Genomic DNA, 19186 nt, shown 5'->3' on the forward strand with positions numbered 1-19186 from the left:
AGGTGTGGTTCCACTGAATGTAGAGAGTGGGGCTTGTTGTATTAAGTAGAGAGTATCTGTACTGAACTGGTTCCCACAAGTGGGCCTATAGTAATGCTGAGGAGCAGAGGAGGGAAATGGCATCATCAGCCAGTTCCTTTGTTCCCAGCGGTGTCTCTGAGTGCTGTCTCTCTGGATGTGATCCAGTGTTCAGAGCATTTTAGAATTGGACAGAGAATAGAGTTGCTGTTTGCCACTGTGTAATATAATATATGGCTGCAAATAATGTATTTTATTTTTTATCATATATCATTATTTATATGTAAGTGTATACTATATATAATTAATAGGCTAAGATATGAATTTGAGGAGTCTAGCTTAAGAGCCTCTCTATATAGCTATTACTCTTAATTGGCTTTGAACAATGTATTAATAATATATTAGATAAAGAGTCTTGGCATTTATAATATGTACCACCATAAATAATTCTTCAGGAAAGATTGTGCCCCTGCCTTCTCCTAACTGCAGCATTTCTGCCCTGAGAAGTGGTCAATTGGAAAGGCAGATGACCAGTTGATTTCCTGGGAACTCTGGGCCTGATTGTATTTATGTTACTCTGAGCTCCCCAGAATAGTCAGTGGGATGCCCTAGTTAACTTAAAACTGTACTTGACTAATCTTAATTTAATCCTTGTTTTTATCACTTATGTAACTGAGCATATTGTAGATATTCAACAAACTCTTACTTATTTGCTTATGTGTTCTTCTGGAAATATTCTATGTACACATAAGCACATATTCTGTCATTCTAAGTTGGAAACATTATACTGGAACTCACATTGCATTTTATATTTGGTTTTTGCAAATATTTTCTCGTTTGCCTTTTGTCTTTTTTCATGAAGTCATTTTCATTTTTATTTAGTCTTATTTATATATCTTTTCCTTTATGGTATTTTTCTCTTGCTTTCCTTTATGGCTTTTTCTCTTGCTTAGGAAGTACTTCTATAGAGTATTCCCCCACTTATCTGCAGTTTTCCTTCCCATGGTTTCAGAAATTCAGTAGGAGCCTAATGCTGTGTCAGAATGCCTATGTCATTCACCTCATTTCATGTCATTATGTAGGCATTTTATCATTTCATATCATCACAAACAGAAGGGGGTGAGTATGATAGAAAAAATATTTTGAGAGAGGGAAAAGGAGAGAGACCACATTCACATCAGTTTTATTATTGTATATTGTTATAATTATTACATTTTGACATTAGTTATTGTTGTTAATCTCTTACTGTGCCTAGTTTATAAATTTTATAAACTTTATCATAGGTATCTATGTATAGAAAAAAGCATAGTATATATAGAATTTGGTACTATCTGTGGTTTTAAGCATCTACTGGAGGTTTTGGAGCAAATCTCTGCAGATCAGAGGGGACTACTATACTTTGGAAATAAAAAGAAGAGCCCCCATAATTTTTTGTAGAATTTTCATTGTTTAAGTTTTTTACATCTAACTCTTTATTAGGAATTTATTTTTGTGATTAGGAGTTAGTTAAGTCTTTATTTTTATTATTTTTATAAGTTGATAGTCAGTTTTCAGTCTATTAATTAAATAATCCATATTTTCTTTATTGAATTCAAATCTCACTTTCATCATATAGTAAATTTCCATAAGTATGGGGTGCCTGGGTAGTTCAGTTGGTTGAGTGTCCAACTCTTGATTTTGGCTCAGGTCATGATCTCAGGGTCATGAAATTGAGCCCTGCATAGTCTGCTTGAGGTTCTCTTTCTCCCTCTGCCCTCCCCCTGATCTTCTCTGTCTCTCTTTCAAATAAATAAATAAATCTTTGAATTTCCAGAAGTGTGTGAATCTATTTTGGATTTCCTCTTTGTCTTTCTGCGTCAATGCAAAACTCATTTAATTACCAAAGTTTTTCTTTTAAATTTAACTTAGTTTTTTTCAGTGCTCCAAGATTCATTGTTTATGCACCACACCCAGTGCTCCATGCAATATGTGCCCTCCTAAATACTCACCTCCAGGCTCACCCATCTCCCCACCCCTTCCTTCCCAAACCCTCAGTTTGTGTCTCAGAGTTCACAGTCTCTCATGGTTCATCTCCTGCTCAGATTTCCCCCAATTCATGTTTCCGTTCCTTCTCCTTATGTCCTCCATGTTACTCCTTATGCTCCACAAGTAAGTGAAACCATATAATAATTGACTCTCTCTGCTTGACTTATTTCACTCAGTATAATCTCCTTCAGTCCCGTCCATGTTGATATAAAAGTTGGGTATTCATCCTTTCTGATGGAAGAATATTCCATTGTATATATGAACCATATCTTCCTTATCCATTCATCTGTTGAAGGACATCTTGGCTCTTTCCACAGTTTGGTGATTGTGGCCATGGTTGCCATGAACATTGGTGTACAGACAACCCTTCTTTTCACTACATCTGTATCTTTGGGGTCAATACCCAGTAGTACAATTGCAGGGTCATAGGATAGCTCTATTTTCAATTTCTTAAGGAATCTCCACACTGTTTTCCAAAGTGGCTGTACCAACTTGCATTCCCACCAACAGTGTAAGAGGGTTCCCCTTTCTCCACATCCCCTCTAACACTTGCTGTTTACTGTCTTGTTAATTTTGGCCATTCTAACTGGTGTAAGGTAGTATCTCAGTGTGGTTTTGATTTGAGTTTCCCTGATGGCTAATGATGATGAACATTTTTTTCATGTGTTTGTTAGTCATTTGTATGGCTTTGGAGAAGTGTCTGTTCATGTCTTCTGCCCATTTTTTGACATGGTTATCTGTTTTTTGGCTGTTGAGTTTGAGGAGTCAATATGTTTTCGTATCTGGATCACTCACTTTCAGACATCATAAAAGTTTGGGGTTGGTAATGACTTTAGAGGCCATTGAACAAAATTGTATTGGTTTATAGAGGTGGTACCTGAGTCCCTGAGAAGCAAGTGATTTCTGCAAAGGCCCCACCTTCAAGTGCTAGCAGAGCCATAAATGAACCTAGAAGCAGCCTGGTGGAGTGGATGTTGAATCAGAAGATGGGACTTTAATGCAATCTACTGAGATAGCTCTACAGGCCCTCAGAGCTTCAGTGTTATTACTTGTAAACAATAACTCCTTCATAGGTGGCCCTGAGGAATGCACAAGACACCCTGGTGCATCACACTATGAGGTATATACAACTTGAAAATATTCAGTTGACTCTGAGCCAGGGCCTTCTGAGTCTAATTCAGTGGTGTGTCCTCAACTCACCACACTCAAACATTTCATATCTATGCCATGACTTAAAATTTCATGGCTAAAAGATACTCAAGAACAATCTTTCCTAAACACTTCTGAAAGATATTATGTGTTCTTAGAAAATCAAGGTTTTTGTGCTGAAATAGATGCAGGAAAAGGCAAGTTAGGTAAGATCTTAGTTATGGGATGTCAAAACTTTAGTAGATTAATTTTTACCATAAATTAGGAAAGCTAGCCACATTTCCCCAGTTAGCTTGATCATGGAACACATCTCTACTCCTCCATTTAATATTTGCACATCAGCCAGGAAGATTTCAAAGAATAAATACTATTTACTTAGAGCAGTTTGTTTTACACTTGAGAAGAAAAATAAATTTCTTTTAAAAGAAAAAAAATGAAAAGAATGCTGTCGACACTCAGTATTGCTTAATGTAATAATTATTACTTTTGTTACTTAATTAGGCACAAAGAGAAGACTAGGCATGCCTATAACTTACAGATCTATGAAGCCAAATCAAAATCAAATGAAATGAAAATATAGGGCCAAAGTGTATAAAATTTAAACTAATGATATTAAGTTTATTTGGAAAAAGATTATTTGCTAGACATTAATTTATACTTGATATGAATATGGTGCCAACCACTATGGCTCCGGTGCTAGTAAAGGAGGTCAGCATAGTGGTGTTCTGTGTGATACCCTGTTTTCTCAGATTGCTGTTTCTGTAGTTCTGATGAACCTCTTGTTTGCATGGCCACCATGATGTCTGATGGCAAGGATTTTAAGGGAACATATCAGAGAAATAAGAAGTCCTTCTGTGCTTTCTCCATTTTACCCCCAAAGGAATCTTAAATGCAAACACAAAGGCAGATACTGAAATCTTTTAACAATTCTTGCTTATAAGGAGTTATTTTTTGATCCAGAATAAATTAATTTAACTTTTGACATAATCGCCAAAAAGAAAAGACAACATAAAACAATTCTTTCTTGTAGCAAACTAATGTATCCTGGATCATAAGTGCCCATCCTTCTGGAGTCTGGGTCTTGATTTGAGCAATATGACTTTAAAATATGGGTTTAATTATCCTCTAAATAAAATGACTACAGTTCCTAATTTCTCAGTCATTGACAAACATGTCAAGCATACCTAGAAGGTGATTACTTATCTGGATTCATTGAAAAGCACTGACTTTGCGATCATAAAATTATTACTTAATCTAGGTACTAAATTATCAGTGATTTTAGTTCTTTGGGCTTCAGTGATAGTTTACAAAGTTCATGGCATATTTAAATAGAAACAGTATTTTAAAATTTCATGTTAAAATGCATCTTCTTGTTTAAATATAAAGTGCTTACTTGAAGGGAAGGTGCAATATGAATGATACATGGTGTTTTCTTAAACTTGTTTTTTTGATAATAGTGAATGTTTTGAAGATGGGGTTTTTACATGTTAGGAGGTACTAAGATTGATAGCTTTGCAAATTGGTTTTAAGTATTTTGAATTTATAACTATCATCATGTTGCAAAATAACATTGACTTTGGAATGGCTTACTTCCTTTTGTAGTAATTCAAAAATATTATGACAGCTATAGTTTTATAGTGAGCATAAAAACCAGTGAGGTAAGTTCAATGAGGTAAGGTTAGTGTTGGAAGTTTTATTAACAAAAACTTTAAGTATTAACACATGAGTTACAATTCCCATGTGTTTTCAGAAATTTGCTGGAACTGAACCGAACATTAAATTTTGAACTTTGGACTAGTCACTTAAAACCACCTTATTTTAGTGTAAGAAGTAGCCAAAAACTTAAGTATGAAAACAGCTTTATAAAGTTGGCTGGATTATTAACCCACATATGATACAAATTCTTCCATGTGGGTGATACGAAGCACTCTTAACCAAGCATTGTTTTCTTCAAGTAGGTGGCATGTGGGTCTTGAGTAAAATTTTTTGACAGGTAGGTAAGACAAAATGCATCTTTACAACCTGAAAATCTCAGCTGTGTTATTAACAAGCTGGTGATTGTAACTTAACTTTTATAACTACAGCATGTGGTTATACAATACTAAATATCCCTGAATTTTAGTTTTTTCTATTGAAATAGTATAAGGGCACAGACTTATAATTTAGGAGAAAGGTATATTGTGAATTATGAAGCACTTTATAATATAGCCACTATTGTTTCTTTTTGTGCTATCTAAATATCTTAAAATATAATATAGGTTTTTTGCCTTTGTCAAATGCATAAGCTTTTGATTGCTAAAGATAAGCCAGCCCACAGAAGCAGAACCATGTAGTCCAATTATTCCCAGTCATTATCAATCTACTGACTGAGTGATCAATATGACAGTAAATACATCATTGACATTCCCCTTGAGGAGCTTAAGGGCATAGTAGTAATGACCAAATCTCTTGCTACTCATAACTGTGTGGAGAAGAGAGACCTTAAAAATAAAGATAAAAAACAAGGAATATTTTTAGGAAAGGGATATCTCTTGGTTTTCAGTGGTATTGATGTCATCATTTTACAAGTGTTTATTAACTTGATTTCAAACTGTTGCTTTTAAGTGGGAGTTAAGTTTAAATGGGCAGTAGATGTCCTAATTAGTCTTCGGGAGGAATATAAATAAAAGTACAGGACTGCTTATCCATACATAAGTTAGACTGTAGTTCAGGTTTATTTTTGTCAGGGTCTTCCAAATTATATAGCCACTTACCTTTTGGATGTTTCCTTGCATCTCAAACTATGTGTAACTTAATCTCAGACTCTTGTTTTCCCATCCCTAAGTCTGATTCTCCCTAATCTTTCCCTGCACAGGCAATAGTTGCATTATCCAAAGAGTTGCTTCAGCCAGGAATTATTTTTGATTCCTTCCTTCCTTTCATCCCTATACATATAAACCCTTAGTTCTGCCAGCTGCCTTCTGATTGTAACTCAAAATATGTCTCAAGTACAGGCTATGACTTCCTCTCTGTCACCTCCATCCTGGTTGTGGCAGCTACTGTCTCTCCTCTGGTTGACTGCTGTAGCTCCCTACCTGTTCCCAGACTCCATTCCTGCCTCCTGTCTGTTCATATAACAGCATCCAATTGTTCCATGCATGACCAATAAAAAGACTGTTTGGCCTTTAATAATTTCCATGCTTTCTGGTTCAACAAATTACACTATATTTACCTTGTATGTTTCTTGCTACAGATCTAAAATTAATCATTTCTACCATGAAACTGATTTCTTTTAGTGAGGTCTGGTTTTTAGAGACCACAGTCTGGGCATTTTGGGTAGGTGTTCATTGACACGGAAGTAGTCACTTTTTCTAAGCTGTTTTTGTTTTAAGATTATTTATTTATTTACTTATTAGAGAAAGAAACAGAGTGAGAGAGAGGGAGAAGCATGAGTGGAATAAGGGGCAAAAGGGAGAAGCAGACTCCCTGCTAAACAGGAAACCCAGTCTGGGACTCGATCCCAGGACCCCAGGATCATGATCGGAGCCAAAGGCAGATGCTCAGCTGACTGAGTCACCCAGTCTCTCCTTTCTTAAAGAAGCCTCTTTAATGGACAGAGCTAGAAAATAATTTTTTTTTTAAGATTTTATTTATTTATTTGACAGAGAACACAAGTAGGCAGAGAGGCAGGCAGAGAGAGAGAGAGACAGAAGCAGGCTCTGCACTGAGCAGAGAGCCCGATGCGAGGCTCGATCCCAGGGTCCTGGGATCATGACCTGGGCCGAAGGCAGAGGCTTTAACCTGCTGAGACACCCAGGCGCCCCTAGAAAATAATTTTTTAAAAGAGAAAATACATCATCTGTTCATAAAGGTCAGTGAAGACCATTTAGTGTTCTAAGATTGCATAGTAAAGAGCAGCTATTGGTTAAATATACCATTTTACTGAATACCAAAGTGTCTTTCCAGGTTTGATTTACATTAGCCGATATTTGCTGAATCATGAATTTTTATTATTTTGTGCGCATACAAGCACAAACATATACATTTTCACCAATAAACACAAATATTCACAAATCAGCCTTTTGTCATTCCATTTTTATAAGTATTTTATGTAAGCTTTTAGATTTTATATTTGTATTACTTCCCACTTATTCTAAAAATTGTGTTTACTGAGGATACTGACATAATAATTGTTTGCGCTCCCTCACCTCCAACTTTACGAATATATGGTTCAATAAGTCATAGACCTGATGGCCTTATTAAAAAGTTGTATGTCTAAGCTAGAACAATGCCTGATACAAAATCAATTCTTAATAGTTATTAAGTGAATGTGTATTCTAGTTATTAGATATTTTTTTAAAAAGCTCCTACAGAGGAGGATAACCCAACCAAGCATAGTGTAAGAGATAGATATAACCTCATCTATATAGCTGGTGTTTGGTGGTACAGCTGCTGAAGGACATTTTTTCTGAAAGGTAACTTTTGCTATAATTAGGATTGGTATAAAAAGAGTTTTTAGAAAGCAATGATTATTCTAAATTCTTCTCTTCAACAAGACTCCAGGAAGACTGTGCTAACAGAATCACCAACCAGTTAGGTCATTGACAGTTACGTGGTTCTCAGGGTTCTCCTGATCTCAGGATCAGGGGTGGTTAGACAAGAGGACTGTAGGATTCATGCCCCATGACCTTGCCTTTATGTAGTACTTCACAACCTCTCAAAGTGCTTCTTCAGGTTCCTAAGGTCCATCCTTTTGAGGCCAAAAATGGTTTACACTAGCTGGGTCAATGTGATGATATTTTCTGGGTAGAGTTCAGCCAACCTTGTTTGGTCCAGAATCCACCCTAAAGCATTTTTATGCAGGAGATATTGAAATCTAAAGGTTGAAACTTTTGTGCTTACTAGTCATAGACTTGCACTGTCCAAAGTGATAGCTATGAGCCATATGTGGCTATTGAACACCTGAATTGTGGCTTGTCCTAATTCAGATATGTTGAAAGGGTAAAATAAATGTTGGATTTTGAAGAAAAAAGAATGTAAAATACCTCATTAATATTTTTCATATTGATTAGAGGTCAAATAATGTTTTGGATATAGTGGGCCAAATTAAATACATTATTAAAAGTGATTTTACCTGTTTATTTTCATTATTTTTTTCCAGGGCTACTAGAAAATTTAAAATTACAAATGTAGCTTACATCATATCTACATTGGACAAACCATCTCAAATCTTGTTCCTGGAAGAGTAGGAGTACTTGTGTAGCATTTCTAGCCAATCTACACATCTCAAACACCACTCACATCACCAAGGAAAAATCACTCCTCACATCAATTATGTTAATTGACCAAATTTCAGGTGTTCATCAAATATAAAGAGTATCTTGAAACTTTTGGTAGCTGACTATGGCATGCCAGCTTTTAATTAAAGTCTTTCATAGGCTAATTAACTACCCCTAGAGAATTTATTTCCAGTTGGGAAATACACCCATCCATCCACCCACCCTTAAGCCTCTACACACACACACATTATACAGTGTATGCTGAAATATTTTAAAGTAAATGACAGACAATATAACACCATGCTACTTGTCAGAGCACAAAATCTTATTTGCTGAGTCTCCACTTTTCCTGAGGACTGCTGATTAGCAATCTTTATTGCATTCCTACAGTATATAAATCACTGGGTTAGTAGTTGTAGAAAGCAGAATAGTATAATAACAATAGCGAAGATTTATTGAGTGTTTCTAGGTGCCAGGCACTGTGCTAAGTGCAGTACATTTAATTTAATTTAATCTTCAAAATAACTTGATGAAGGAGGTATTGTTATTATCCTCATTTTGCTTCTAACACCTTACTGTGTTCCTGAAATTTGGAAGGCCTATGGGTAAGTCCGTGGCCATTACCATGGGTTGCTTGAACATATATATTTGTGTGCAGAGACTTTTGCAAAACAGAGTTGTCCACTTGGGCCACTTGACTATACAAATGGAAGTTCAAACCAATGTGCTTCAGAGTATTCTTCCTCTTTGATCTTTTTCTCTCTGTTCCCAAGATCTTGACATTTGACCCTAGCGTCCACTCCCCAGGGTTCCGCTACTTGCTCCATTTAGTTCTGTCCTTGCTTTCTGTTTTTACCCCCCTTCTTTGGATTTGGGGTGAAAGCCTAGGGGAAAGTAGATTTTGAGGTTTCTTTTAGGTTTATAGCAATTTCTAAGACCTTTCTAGTTTTAGGGTACCCACTCCTTAGCAAAACCAGTGGAAATTATAATAATTTTTGAGTAGTTTGACATATGATACTGTAAATCCAGCCCATGTTGAGGGTTGGGGATTACAGCAACAGAAGGTAGGGAGTGACCCTGCTTCTCATGGTCACTTGGATCTAGATTTATGGGGGTTCTACCATCTTACAGCTCTACCATCTGGAAAATGTAGCTTTCAAGATCTCTGAGTAAGGGAAAGAATGTGGGGATGGATGGACAGGAAGTGACATATGTCACTTCTGCTTACATTTCATGAATAAAACACATACCCCTATCTTCCTGCAAGGGGCTGGGAAGGGAGATCTTCCCTGGGTTCAGGAAGGAAAGGAGAATTGGATATGAGTGAGAACTAGTGGTTACCACAATAACAAGTTTTCGATTTTAGGTTATTTTTAGTGTTTGGGTCTTTGGAGGCTGTGTACAACTGTCTCCCCATTTGAATGATTGCAAGTTGAATCAAATTCAAATATACCCTTAATCCAAGTCTGCTATTAGGAAAAACAAACAATCGAAATTTTGAATGTGAAATAAAACTATATTGGGAGTTTTGTGAGTGTTCCAGTTTCATTTTCTTTTAAAATTGTTCTTTGTGATAGTGTGTTTATTCAATTCCTGAAGTGTTGTCAAGTAAGTTGTATTTAATCTGCGAAAATTTTCAAGTGGCTCCTTTCCCCTCTCAAGGGTTTAAAAAAAAATTTTTTTTTTATTTTCTCAAGTTTTGTTATAGTATTTTACGATTGAAATGAACCGTTTGATTTTTTAAAAATTATTTATGGCACATCAAGTTGCACTTGGTTTTTGGTCACAACATTGAAACTGTTTCCGAAGCCTATGCAAAATACAGCAGAAAGGTCGGGAAGCTTCTGTATAGCACTTCTAGAAACATACCTCACTATTGGAACTGCTTATAATTCCTGGGTGCTGACATAAAGATTAATAATATTTAACTCTGATTTTGGCAATTTTTGCCCATTTTATTACCATGGCCCTTTTCTTTCAAGTTAGTACCTGGAGCTGAAGTGATAACAAATATTTCATTTTTTATACTGCCGGATAAAAGGTTAAATTTTTCTAAGTTACAAGTGCTTACACACACACACACACGCACACAAATACACATTCAACTGGATCAGAAGGAAATGAGTAATTCTCCTAAAATGAAAAGATTGTCCTAGTTTTAACTTTAGGTGACTAGTTCCCATGCGGTTAAGTCATATGTAAAAATTGGAAATTCAGCCTATGGGTCTTTGTGTGCTGACTATATCATATAGTTCTAATTTTCTTTTGTTTTTCTGGGAAATGATGGTGCTCTTTGCCTTGCCAAGTTTTATTATTGAGTCAACTGCCAAAGTTTAAGAGAGAGAGAGTCAAGGCCCTTAAAATTATTTGGTGTTGAGTGAAGAGACAGAGAAAGGTATTTCATATTCCCAAACATTTTAACTTTTATGTCTCTACCTGATGTTGGAATATAATCTAACCATCAAGGCTTTTCTGATTCTTTTATAAATGATGTACACTGTTGAGTGAAGTCCAGATATTTGTGAGGAGAACCCAATTTGGAAATACATATTCAAATTTTTAATTGACTGTATTCTTTCTTTTCTAATCTTCCCTGTATTTAAACTTCTGTGTATCAGGAGGCCTGTGTGCCTGCTTGTGGTTTTGCACCATCTGGAAGTTAAAATTTGATTTTTAGAAATGATGTCATACTTGCTTACTGCAAACTGGGCTAATGTTGGTTTAGAATTGGATGCAGTTCAGGTCAAAGTTTTATTTTTAAAAAAATAGACCCTTAAACCTCATGTCTTGATTCTAAGAGACTGCAAAGCTATAAGGGTAGGCTGAAGTGATTGAAGGTCATGATTAAAATTCCTCTGAAGCTAATAAATGCATTTGGGTGCATGGAAAATAAATTCCCAAACAGAAAAACCTTAGCTGGCACAGGCTGTTTCCTACCATGTAGAGTTTGGGTGTTGTGAACAATGTGTTGATTGTGGCCATCCTTACTTTCCATCTTACTCTGGAGAAACATTCTTACACCTAGCGTTGTGTCTCTTCTAGGCTCAGAAAGATGTGGCAGGACACTAATAGATCACTTGTGGCGAGAAGGCACAGTAAATGTTAAGCATATTATTTATCATACAGAGTGTCTTTTTCTAAACTCTCTCCAGCACCTTTTACTACCTCCCGTGTTGTAATTTATTTATATCCCAGTTTTGAATGTTGAGTGTTTCCTCTACTCCAGATATAGACCACCCATTTTTGACAGCTAGAATGCAGGACTAATGGGACCACAGTTTCTTCTCAGATTCACATTGAGTCCTGGTCAGCCTGTGGAAGTCTCTACAATTGAATGTAACCCCTTATAGCCACTACAGCAGATTCCTTAAACATCTGATGGCCATGCCTCTTCTTATGTAAGGGCCATAGAAATCTAGGGGCTGGGAAGTGAAGGGGATATTCATGTCCTGGGGATCTTCCCTTGACTAAATGAAAATTCACGCCAGCTGCACTAAAGCTTAAGCATCCCAGATTCTCAAATGACCTATCTTTGTTTCAAGTCCTCTCCATCTACCAAACTAGAATAACATCTCTTTGGGGTTTCATCCTATCTGGCAAAAAAAAAGAAATGCGATTTTTAGTTTATACATAAAAGATGGCCTCCAGATTATAGTAGTGGCTATATCCCCTTCACTTCCCAGCCCCTAGATTTTTATGGTTCTTATCTAAGAAGAGGCATGGCCATCAGATGTTTAAGGAATCTGCTGTTTCCACCTTGTGTGGTCACAGAATGTCCATCTTGTCTCATAATGTGGTCAGGGTCCTTCTACCAACCGGGCTTCAAGCATTTGTTTCACCCCTTCCCTTGCTGGGATCTCCTTTCTAGGAAAAAAACTGGAAAAACTCTCTACTCATCAACTTCCCATCACCCTTGACCTTTAGAAACACAACTTTAGGGGCACCTGGGTGGCTCAGTGGGTTAAGCTGCTGCCTTCGGCTCGGGTCGTGGTCTCGGAGTCCTGGGATCGAGCCCCGCATCGGGCTCTCTTCTCGGCAGGGAGCCTGCTTCCTCCTCTCTCTCCACCTGCCTCTGCCTGCTTGTGATCTCTGTCAAATAACTAAATAAAATCTTAAATTAAAAAAAAAAAAAGAATCACAACTTCAGTGCTTCTTTCTTGGAAAGGGGTAAAAAAGGGAGCTTCTACTCTGATAACTTTATTTCTTTTATTAAAAAAATTTTTATTTTTTAAAAATATTTTATTTATTTATTTGACAGTGACAGATCACAAGTAGGCAGGGAGGCAGGCAGAGAAAGAGAGAGAAGGAAGCAGGCTCCCTGCTAAGCAGAAAGCCCTAATGTGGGGCTCGATCCCAGGACCCTGAGATCATGACCTGAGCTGAAGGCAGAGGCTTTAACCAACTGAGCCACCCAGGCGCCCCTGATAACTTTATTTCTAATATCATTGTTCTTTCCTAATGTATTCTACCTAAGACTGATTCTTGCCTTTAACATAAAAAAAATGACAGGCACTTAGGGGGTTCCAACCTTTTTGTTCATAGATAGGGAAACTGAGGCTGGAGGGCTGGTAGGGGAGTTATTTGTCCTGATTCTCATAGCTAGATAGAAGCAGAACCCAGCCTAAAACCAAGGTCTCCACTCCAGTGTGCCAAGTTGCCTTTTGAATTTGTGTCCTGATAGAATTTATATATCTATTTATTTTGGCTTATTATGGTATTCCTGCCTCTTTTTTCTTTTTAAAATTTTTGTCTTTTTTTTTTTTTTTTTTTTTTTTGTGGTCCAAATTTTATTTGCTGGTAGCATAAGAGACAAATTCTCAACAAGACTTGTGACAAGATGCAGCAGACTCCTACTTACCCCTATCCCGTTTCTTCTTCCCCAAGACAACCTATTTCAACTCTTTTTGCCTGGTTATTTTGGTATTTCTAAGTAACATGCTTGCCTCACTACTTCTTCTTCTTCTCCCCCCACCCAACATAATTAAATTATTATTATTGTGTTTGTTTGTTTTCATTATGTTCAGTTAGCCAACTCACTACTTCTTGATTGTTGCTGTAGCTACTATCCATCAAATTGCTGGTATGGACGGTGAGGATTAAATTCTCCCATCACCCCCAAATCTCACATTACCCACATAAACTTTTTTTGCACTTGGTCTTTGGAATATTAAGTGTGAAAAATAAAGCTTATGTTTCCTCATTTTATTTCTGAATTTGAAAAGCAGAAATTGTAATAATCTAATTTTTGAGCTAAGATAGAAATAGGAATTTTTGTCTCTTTTTTGTTTCTTTAATATTTGGAAAGCAGTCTTTCATAACACTGGAGAATGGTCATTTCCATAGCATTTCCTTCCTCTTGGCAACCTGTATTTTTCTAATGCAGGAGTCTTTCTCTACTTGTCAGTCTTGTTCTTCCAGATGTCTGTGGCATGGCTCATTGTGTTCTCCATATTCTTGGAGGGTGCTGCAGAGCCCGAGCAGGGTTGTGCCCTCCCCGTACAATGGATTATCAATGTGCTTTGTTTTCCAGCACAATGGATTATCAATGTGCTTTGTTTTCCTTAACAGGGAGACATACTACTATTTCATAAGAACTTTTGATTTTAAAAAAAGCATCACTGTTCAGATACACACACAATGGGACTTTAAGGTAAATACAGGCTGTTAAAACACATGGCATTGAGATAAGCATGAGCAATGGTAGGACCATGCTGGGCTGAAAAGGCCACACTGCTGCCCCGCTCCCTCCCAGGGCATGACTGATGGTTACTGATGACCACTGTGTAAAACTGCCCCCTTCTTTCCTTTTCCTGACTTCAGGTAGATGCGCTGAGGTTACGACTGGAGGAGAAAGAATCTTTTCTCAATAAAAAAACAAAACAGCTACAGGACCTCACGGAAGAGAAGGGGACACTGGCTGGAGAGATTCGAGACATGAAGGATATGTTAGAAGTGAAGGAAAGAAAAATCAATGTTCTTCAGAAGAAGGTGAGTAGTTCACATAAGCCCTCTAGCTTGGGAATTGGAATCATCCATGTTCTGTCATTTCAGAGAAATTTTTGAGCACATGGAAGAGAAGAAACTATTTTTTTTTCAAGTTTTAGATTAGGAAATATAAACTTTTCACTTACTGGTATTTAACTTACTGTTTGTTGTATCATGCCATTTTTAGCATAGCCTGATGAATTTTCTATTTGATTACCTGAAAACTAAATAATGATGATTCTTTCTATATTTTCCAGCTTAAATATAGAGATAATTATACAAATTTAGATATACATCTAAAATAATTACAAGTCTGAAAAGTTAGTTATTTTTTTCCTTATGGAGAGTTGAGCAATGTATTCTGTGGGTCGTTAAGATATTGTAGATGCATTTTTTTATTTATGTATGTTTTAGTACATCTTACTCTTGTTGAACCCATACTGATTTGTATGTGTGTGTGTGTGTGTGTGTGAGTGATGACTATTGTTTACCTCTATTACTTAATTGGAATCAGTGAGACAATATATAATAAGCTCCTGAGTACAGTCACCTAACACAGAAGACGTTTGATCTAGCTAGGGCCCTTCTTTCCTTTTTTCCCTCAGCAACTCATTTTCTCTGTTGTAAGGGATCCAGATTTGGGGAATACACCCTGATTTTTTTTTTTTATTCCCATTTTCTACCAGCATTGAAACGGGGTAGGAACCGGTGGTGGGCAGGAGGAGCCAGCTGGCTGGGACACTGCCATAAACAGGCATGTTGCTGGGCACCCAGGCTACGGCTGCTGACAAATGAACTCTAACTGGCCCCTCCTTCTGGTGTTATTTGCCACTATCATCTCCCACCTTGTTTATACTAGCAACATCCTAGCCATTTTTTGTTTCCACTCGTACCTTTCCTATAGGCTGTTCTGAACATAAAAGCTAGAGTAGGCCTTTAAAACAGTTTCTATCAGTCTGATCAAAACTCTCCAGTCATAGTAACCACCTACATAATTTTGGAAAATGAAAATCATTCACACTTTATTGAGAATTTCTGGATGAGCATGAAACCAAGCCCAGGGCTCTTCTGAGCATGGGGTCTTCCCTGTGCTGCTATAGAAGTCACATGCCCCTGAAGCAACCCCCAGCCCCTGTGGCTTCCATCCTCACTCTCAGGGTATTGGTGATCTGATGGATCATATTATTAATTCATTTCTGTTGAAATCTTTACAGACAAGGCTTGGTAATTTGATCTTCCCTTTGCAGCTCCAGCTAATTGGTACAGATGTGTAGAAGAGAGCTCAGAAGACATGACCAAGGACCCTTGAATCAATGGGGCTGTCAAAGGCAGATAGGACTAACAGAGAGACAGAAGGGCCATTCTTGGGGCAGGTACTAAGGATTCAAAAGAAAACTTTTCATTTAAAATCCCCAACAGTGAATAATGATGAAAGCTGACATTTATTGAACTTACGTTGAACACTGTATGCTGGATACTTTGCTATGCTCATTATATGCAATGTTGACTTATTTTTTTTTAACCATAATCCTTTGAGGTGTGTACAGTTATTAACCCCAGGAAACTGAAGGACACTGAAGCCTATGGTAGGCTTGCCCAAGGTCATGCAACCTAGATGCAAGTTTTTGGTTTTTTGTCTTTGAGAAAATAGAAAAAAGTGGTTATAACAAGTTGAGAAAATAAGCCTAATTTTCCTTTGGACCTCAAGTTTTATGATGATACCAGGTGTCAATCAATGAAGAACATCACAATTGCTTGTTTTACAAGGAGTTGAGACTAAGTGCTCTTATTCTTGAGGAATAAATGACATTGATGTTCTTGGTAAAGAATTTGGGAGGGTACTTTCAATGCAAAAGTGGCAAATGACATTTCTGATGTGCACATTTTGCAAAATTTTATACTTTGCTCCAAAAGCAAGGCTCAAAGGTGTGGGGCTAGTTTGGAAGTTCTAGAACAAAGCCAATGGTATATTATGGCTCTTTTGGGAACATGATTATAATCCCACTTATTTAAACCATGTAGATAATGGATTAGGAAATATTTCATGTGTATTCAGAGCAGTTCTTTAGCTTCGTTTTTTTTTTTCCCCCCACTGAGTGTTAACCAATCCATTTGAGGAGGAAGTAATACCACTGGCAACCTAGTGTGGGGGAGGGAGTTCTATTATACTTGCCATGTAAAGGAGAGATAATCCCCAAAGAAGTAATGCACAGGATTCAGAAACCAACTCAAAATGTGAAACTAATACAGAAGCTAATGGGCCAATGAAACATTGTCTTTGGGACTGGAGACTCCTTCGAGTTTTGACCACATACAGCATAATTGGCTGTTTTAGGGCAGGCCTGGATTGGAACAGCATAAGCTTTGGATTAGGGTGTGTTGGCATGGAAGAAATAATAAACTTATGTCAATGTCAGACATGTAGTATTACTTAATATTTCTTTCTTATAGACTCTTTGGCAACCAGCACTGTGTTTTGATGCCAATAGAAATGGGTATGCTCCTTTCATAGCCATGTTTAACCTGGCGAAGCTAGGCTTGCACCTCGTATCTGTCAGTCTTGCCTTTAGAGTCCTGGGTCTCAGAAATCTTGTGTCCTCCATAAGCCACGTGAATAGGTCACATGTCTAGGCAGCAGGCATGAACACAGTGCTCAGAGCATTTTGTTACTTAAAGAAGGAAGTGAAGTTGAATAAACAGAGAACCAGGTGACAGAGTATCTCTGAGCAAGGGTTTGTAGGAAAAGAGCAGTCATTGAGCATGGATTTTGGTTTTACTGCCATACTTTTGGCTCTACTCCATAATTCCCAGCCATGGAGTTATTTTAGTAAGGGACAAAAATGTACAGGTATGAAAATTGTTCAGTAGAGTATCCTCTTATGGCTGTGATGCTGAAGTCAGAGGAGCAGTACAGTTTTCAAGCTGCAGCCTTTGTATTCTGTTCTCATACCTGAATTCAAACTTCAGCTGATGAAGTGCTACCTGGCTATTGAGATTTTGTAGGAAATATCATAAAACCTTGATGACATTGTACATTTGGAAAGTGTATAGTGCCCAGGATTATAGGACATGGTAGCATTATTTGAACCAGATCAAATACAGACTGTTACGTAGCTCATGCAACATTAACTTACTACCCAAGAAATTTTTAAAAAGCCACTAAATTGGACAAAAATTCTATCCCCATTTTCATTCTAGGTTTCAGTCCCATTTTATAGAGCAGAGGTACTTTATTAGTAGAAAAACAGATGGTGATTTCTCTGGAAGCCAAGTTCACTAGCTGCCCATGTGGCTTCATAGATTGCCCTGTGGGTTGGAAAGGGCAGGGAGAGGTGAGTGGAATTGGCTTCTGGGGTGGTGTCTATGGACTTGCCCACTTCAGCAGCTTTAGTCTGCCATTTTGGAAGAATGGCAGTGAAAATTCTGAATAATGATAGGCTCAGAGGCAAGGATGCTACAGGAGTATGGTTATTAGCATACTGGGTTTCTTCATGAAGTTTATAAAAAAACAGTATCTGAAGAGATGATTCTAGAACGTTGAGATTTCCATGTTAGTGTAAAGTTGATGTAAGTTATAGAGGACTTTTTAACTGAACTGAGCTCTTTCTTGGTGTTTAAACATCCAGTTGCACTTTTATATTTATTATTGGCAAACCACTTATTTTTTGAACATATGGAAAATTGTGTTCTTTTTGCATTTACTGAGTGTTTCTTATGTGTCAAGCAGTCAGTACTCTACATCATAGAGGCTCGAAGGGAAATAAGACATTCTCCAGTTCTCAGGAACCTGACAGTGTGGTTGGGGAGATAGACATGCATAATGGAGAGCAACATGGTGTATTTCTGGAAGCAAATTGCTTAATGGATGCAAATAGTAAAAGCTAATTCTGACTACCTTGAGCAAAAGGGAATTTATGGCAAGGGTATCCAGAGCCCCAGTATCTGGTCCGTAGAACCAGATTAGGAATGATAAAGAATCAGGACAACCTTGGTAGGAGACCAAGAGAAAGGAGAGAGTGCCATGATCTCATAACCAGAAATGTCTGGTTAGGCATCTTCTCTGCTGATGGCTCCCCTTTCACCCTCCTCCCAATGCTCTTACATCACACTGTTGATTAAGATTAAAGTCCTGGGAGAGAGCTCTAGATTTCACACAGGTGTCTCTCATTGGCAGGATCTAACCAGACCTGCCATAAAAGGAATCTGGGAATGTGGTTCCAAGAGATTTCCACTCAGTTCTTGTGTCACTTACTCAGGGAAGTCTTTGCTGACATTGCAGGCTGGGGAGAGGTTTTATACTTTTAAAGAACTGTTTCTTGGCTCAGTTTGAAATTCTGCATCCCTTTACTGAATGTTGGCCTCACTCCATGGCTAATCTCTGTGAGTGCCCCAACTGTAGTCATCAAGATACCTCCAGCTTCTTGCAGAGTTCTTGGCAGGTTATGGTCCTCAATCAACACACATTGTGTGAAAATTATATCAGCAAGTTCTTAATGAATGAGGACTTGGGAAAAGAGAAATTACTTTGAGATCCACTCCTGACCCACGAATATTGTTAGCTGTGAGAGGAGTCTTTTGTCCCAGTGAAATGTCAGACTCACTCCTTGTTTCCAGGACAGTATGTTCTATGTAGGCTACAAGATGGAACCATCCCATTTATAATAAAACAAGATGGGGAAATGACTGGTGTCCTATCCACATCGCAAACCTTGGTTCCATTACCCTGACAAGATAAAACAAGGTGTTAAGGC

General features: G+C 37.5%; 1 protein-coding gene across 7 annotated transcripts in view; it reads left to right on the top strand.

Moving 5' to 3' along the window:
• Positions 1-19186, top strand: part of ERC2 (ELKS/RAB6-interacting/CAST family member 2) — a 923400-nt gene that overhangs the window by 368885 nt on the left and 535329 nt on the right. For all 7 annotated transcript variants that reach the window (XM_045078756.1, XM_045078755.1, XM_045078764.1 and 4 more), the window contains one exon: positions 14271-14438. In XM_045078756.1, coding sequence (XP_044934691.1) covers positions 14271-14438 — 168 coding nt within the window. The remainder of the gene's footprint in view (positions 1-14270; positions 14439-19186) is intronic.

Source organism: Mustela putorius, unplaced genomic scaffold, assembly GCF_011764305.1.
Source record: "Mustela putorius furo isolate JIRA1106 unplaced genomic scaffold, ASM1176430v1.1 tig00000095_pilon_pilon_pilon, whole genome shotgun sequence".
Classification (NCBI taxonomy): domain Eukaryota; kingdom Metazoa; phylum Chordata; class Mammalia; order Carnivora; family Mustelidae; genus Mustela; species Mustela putorius.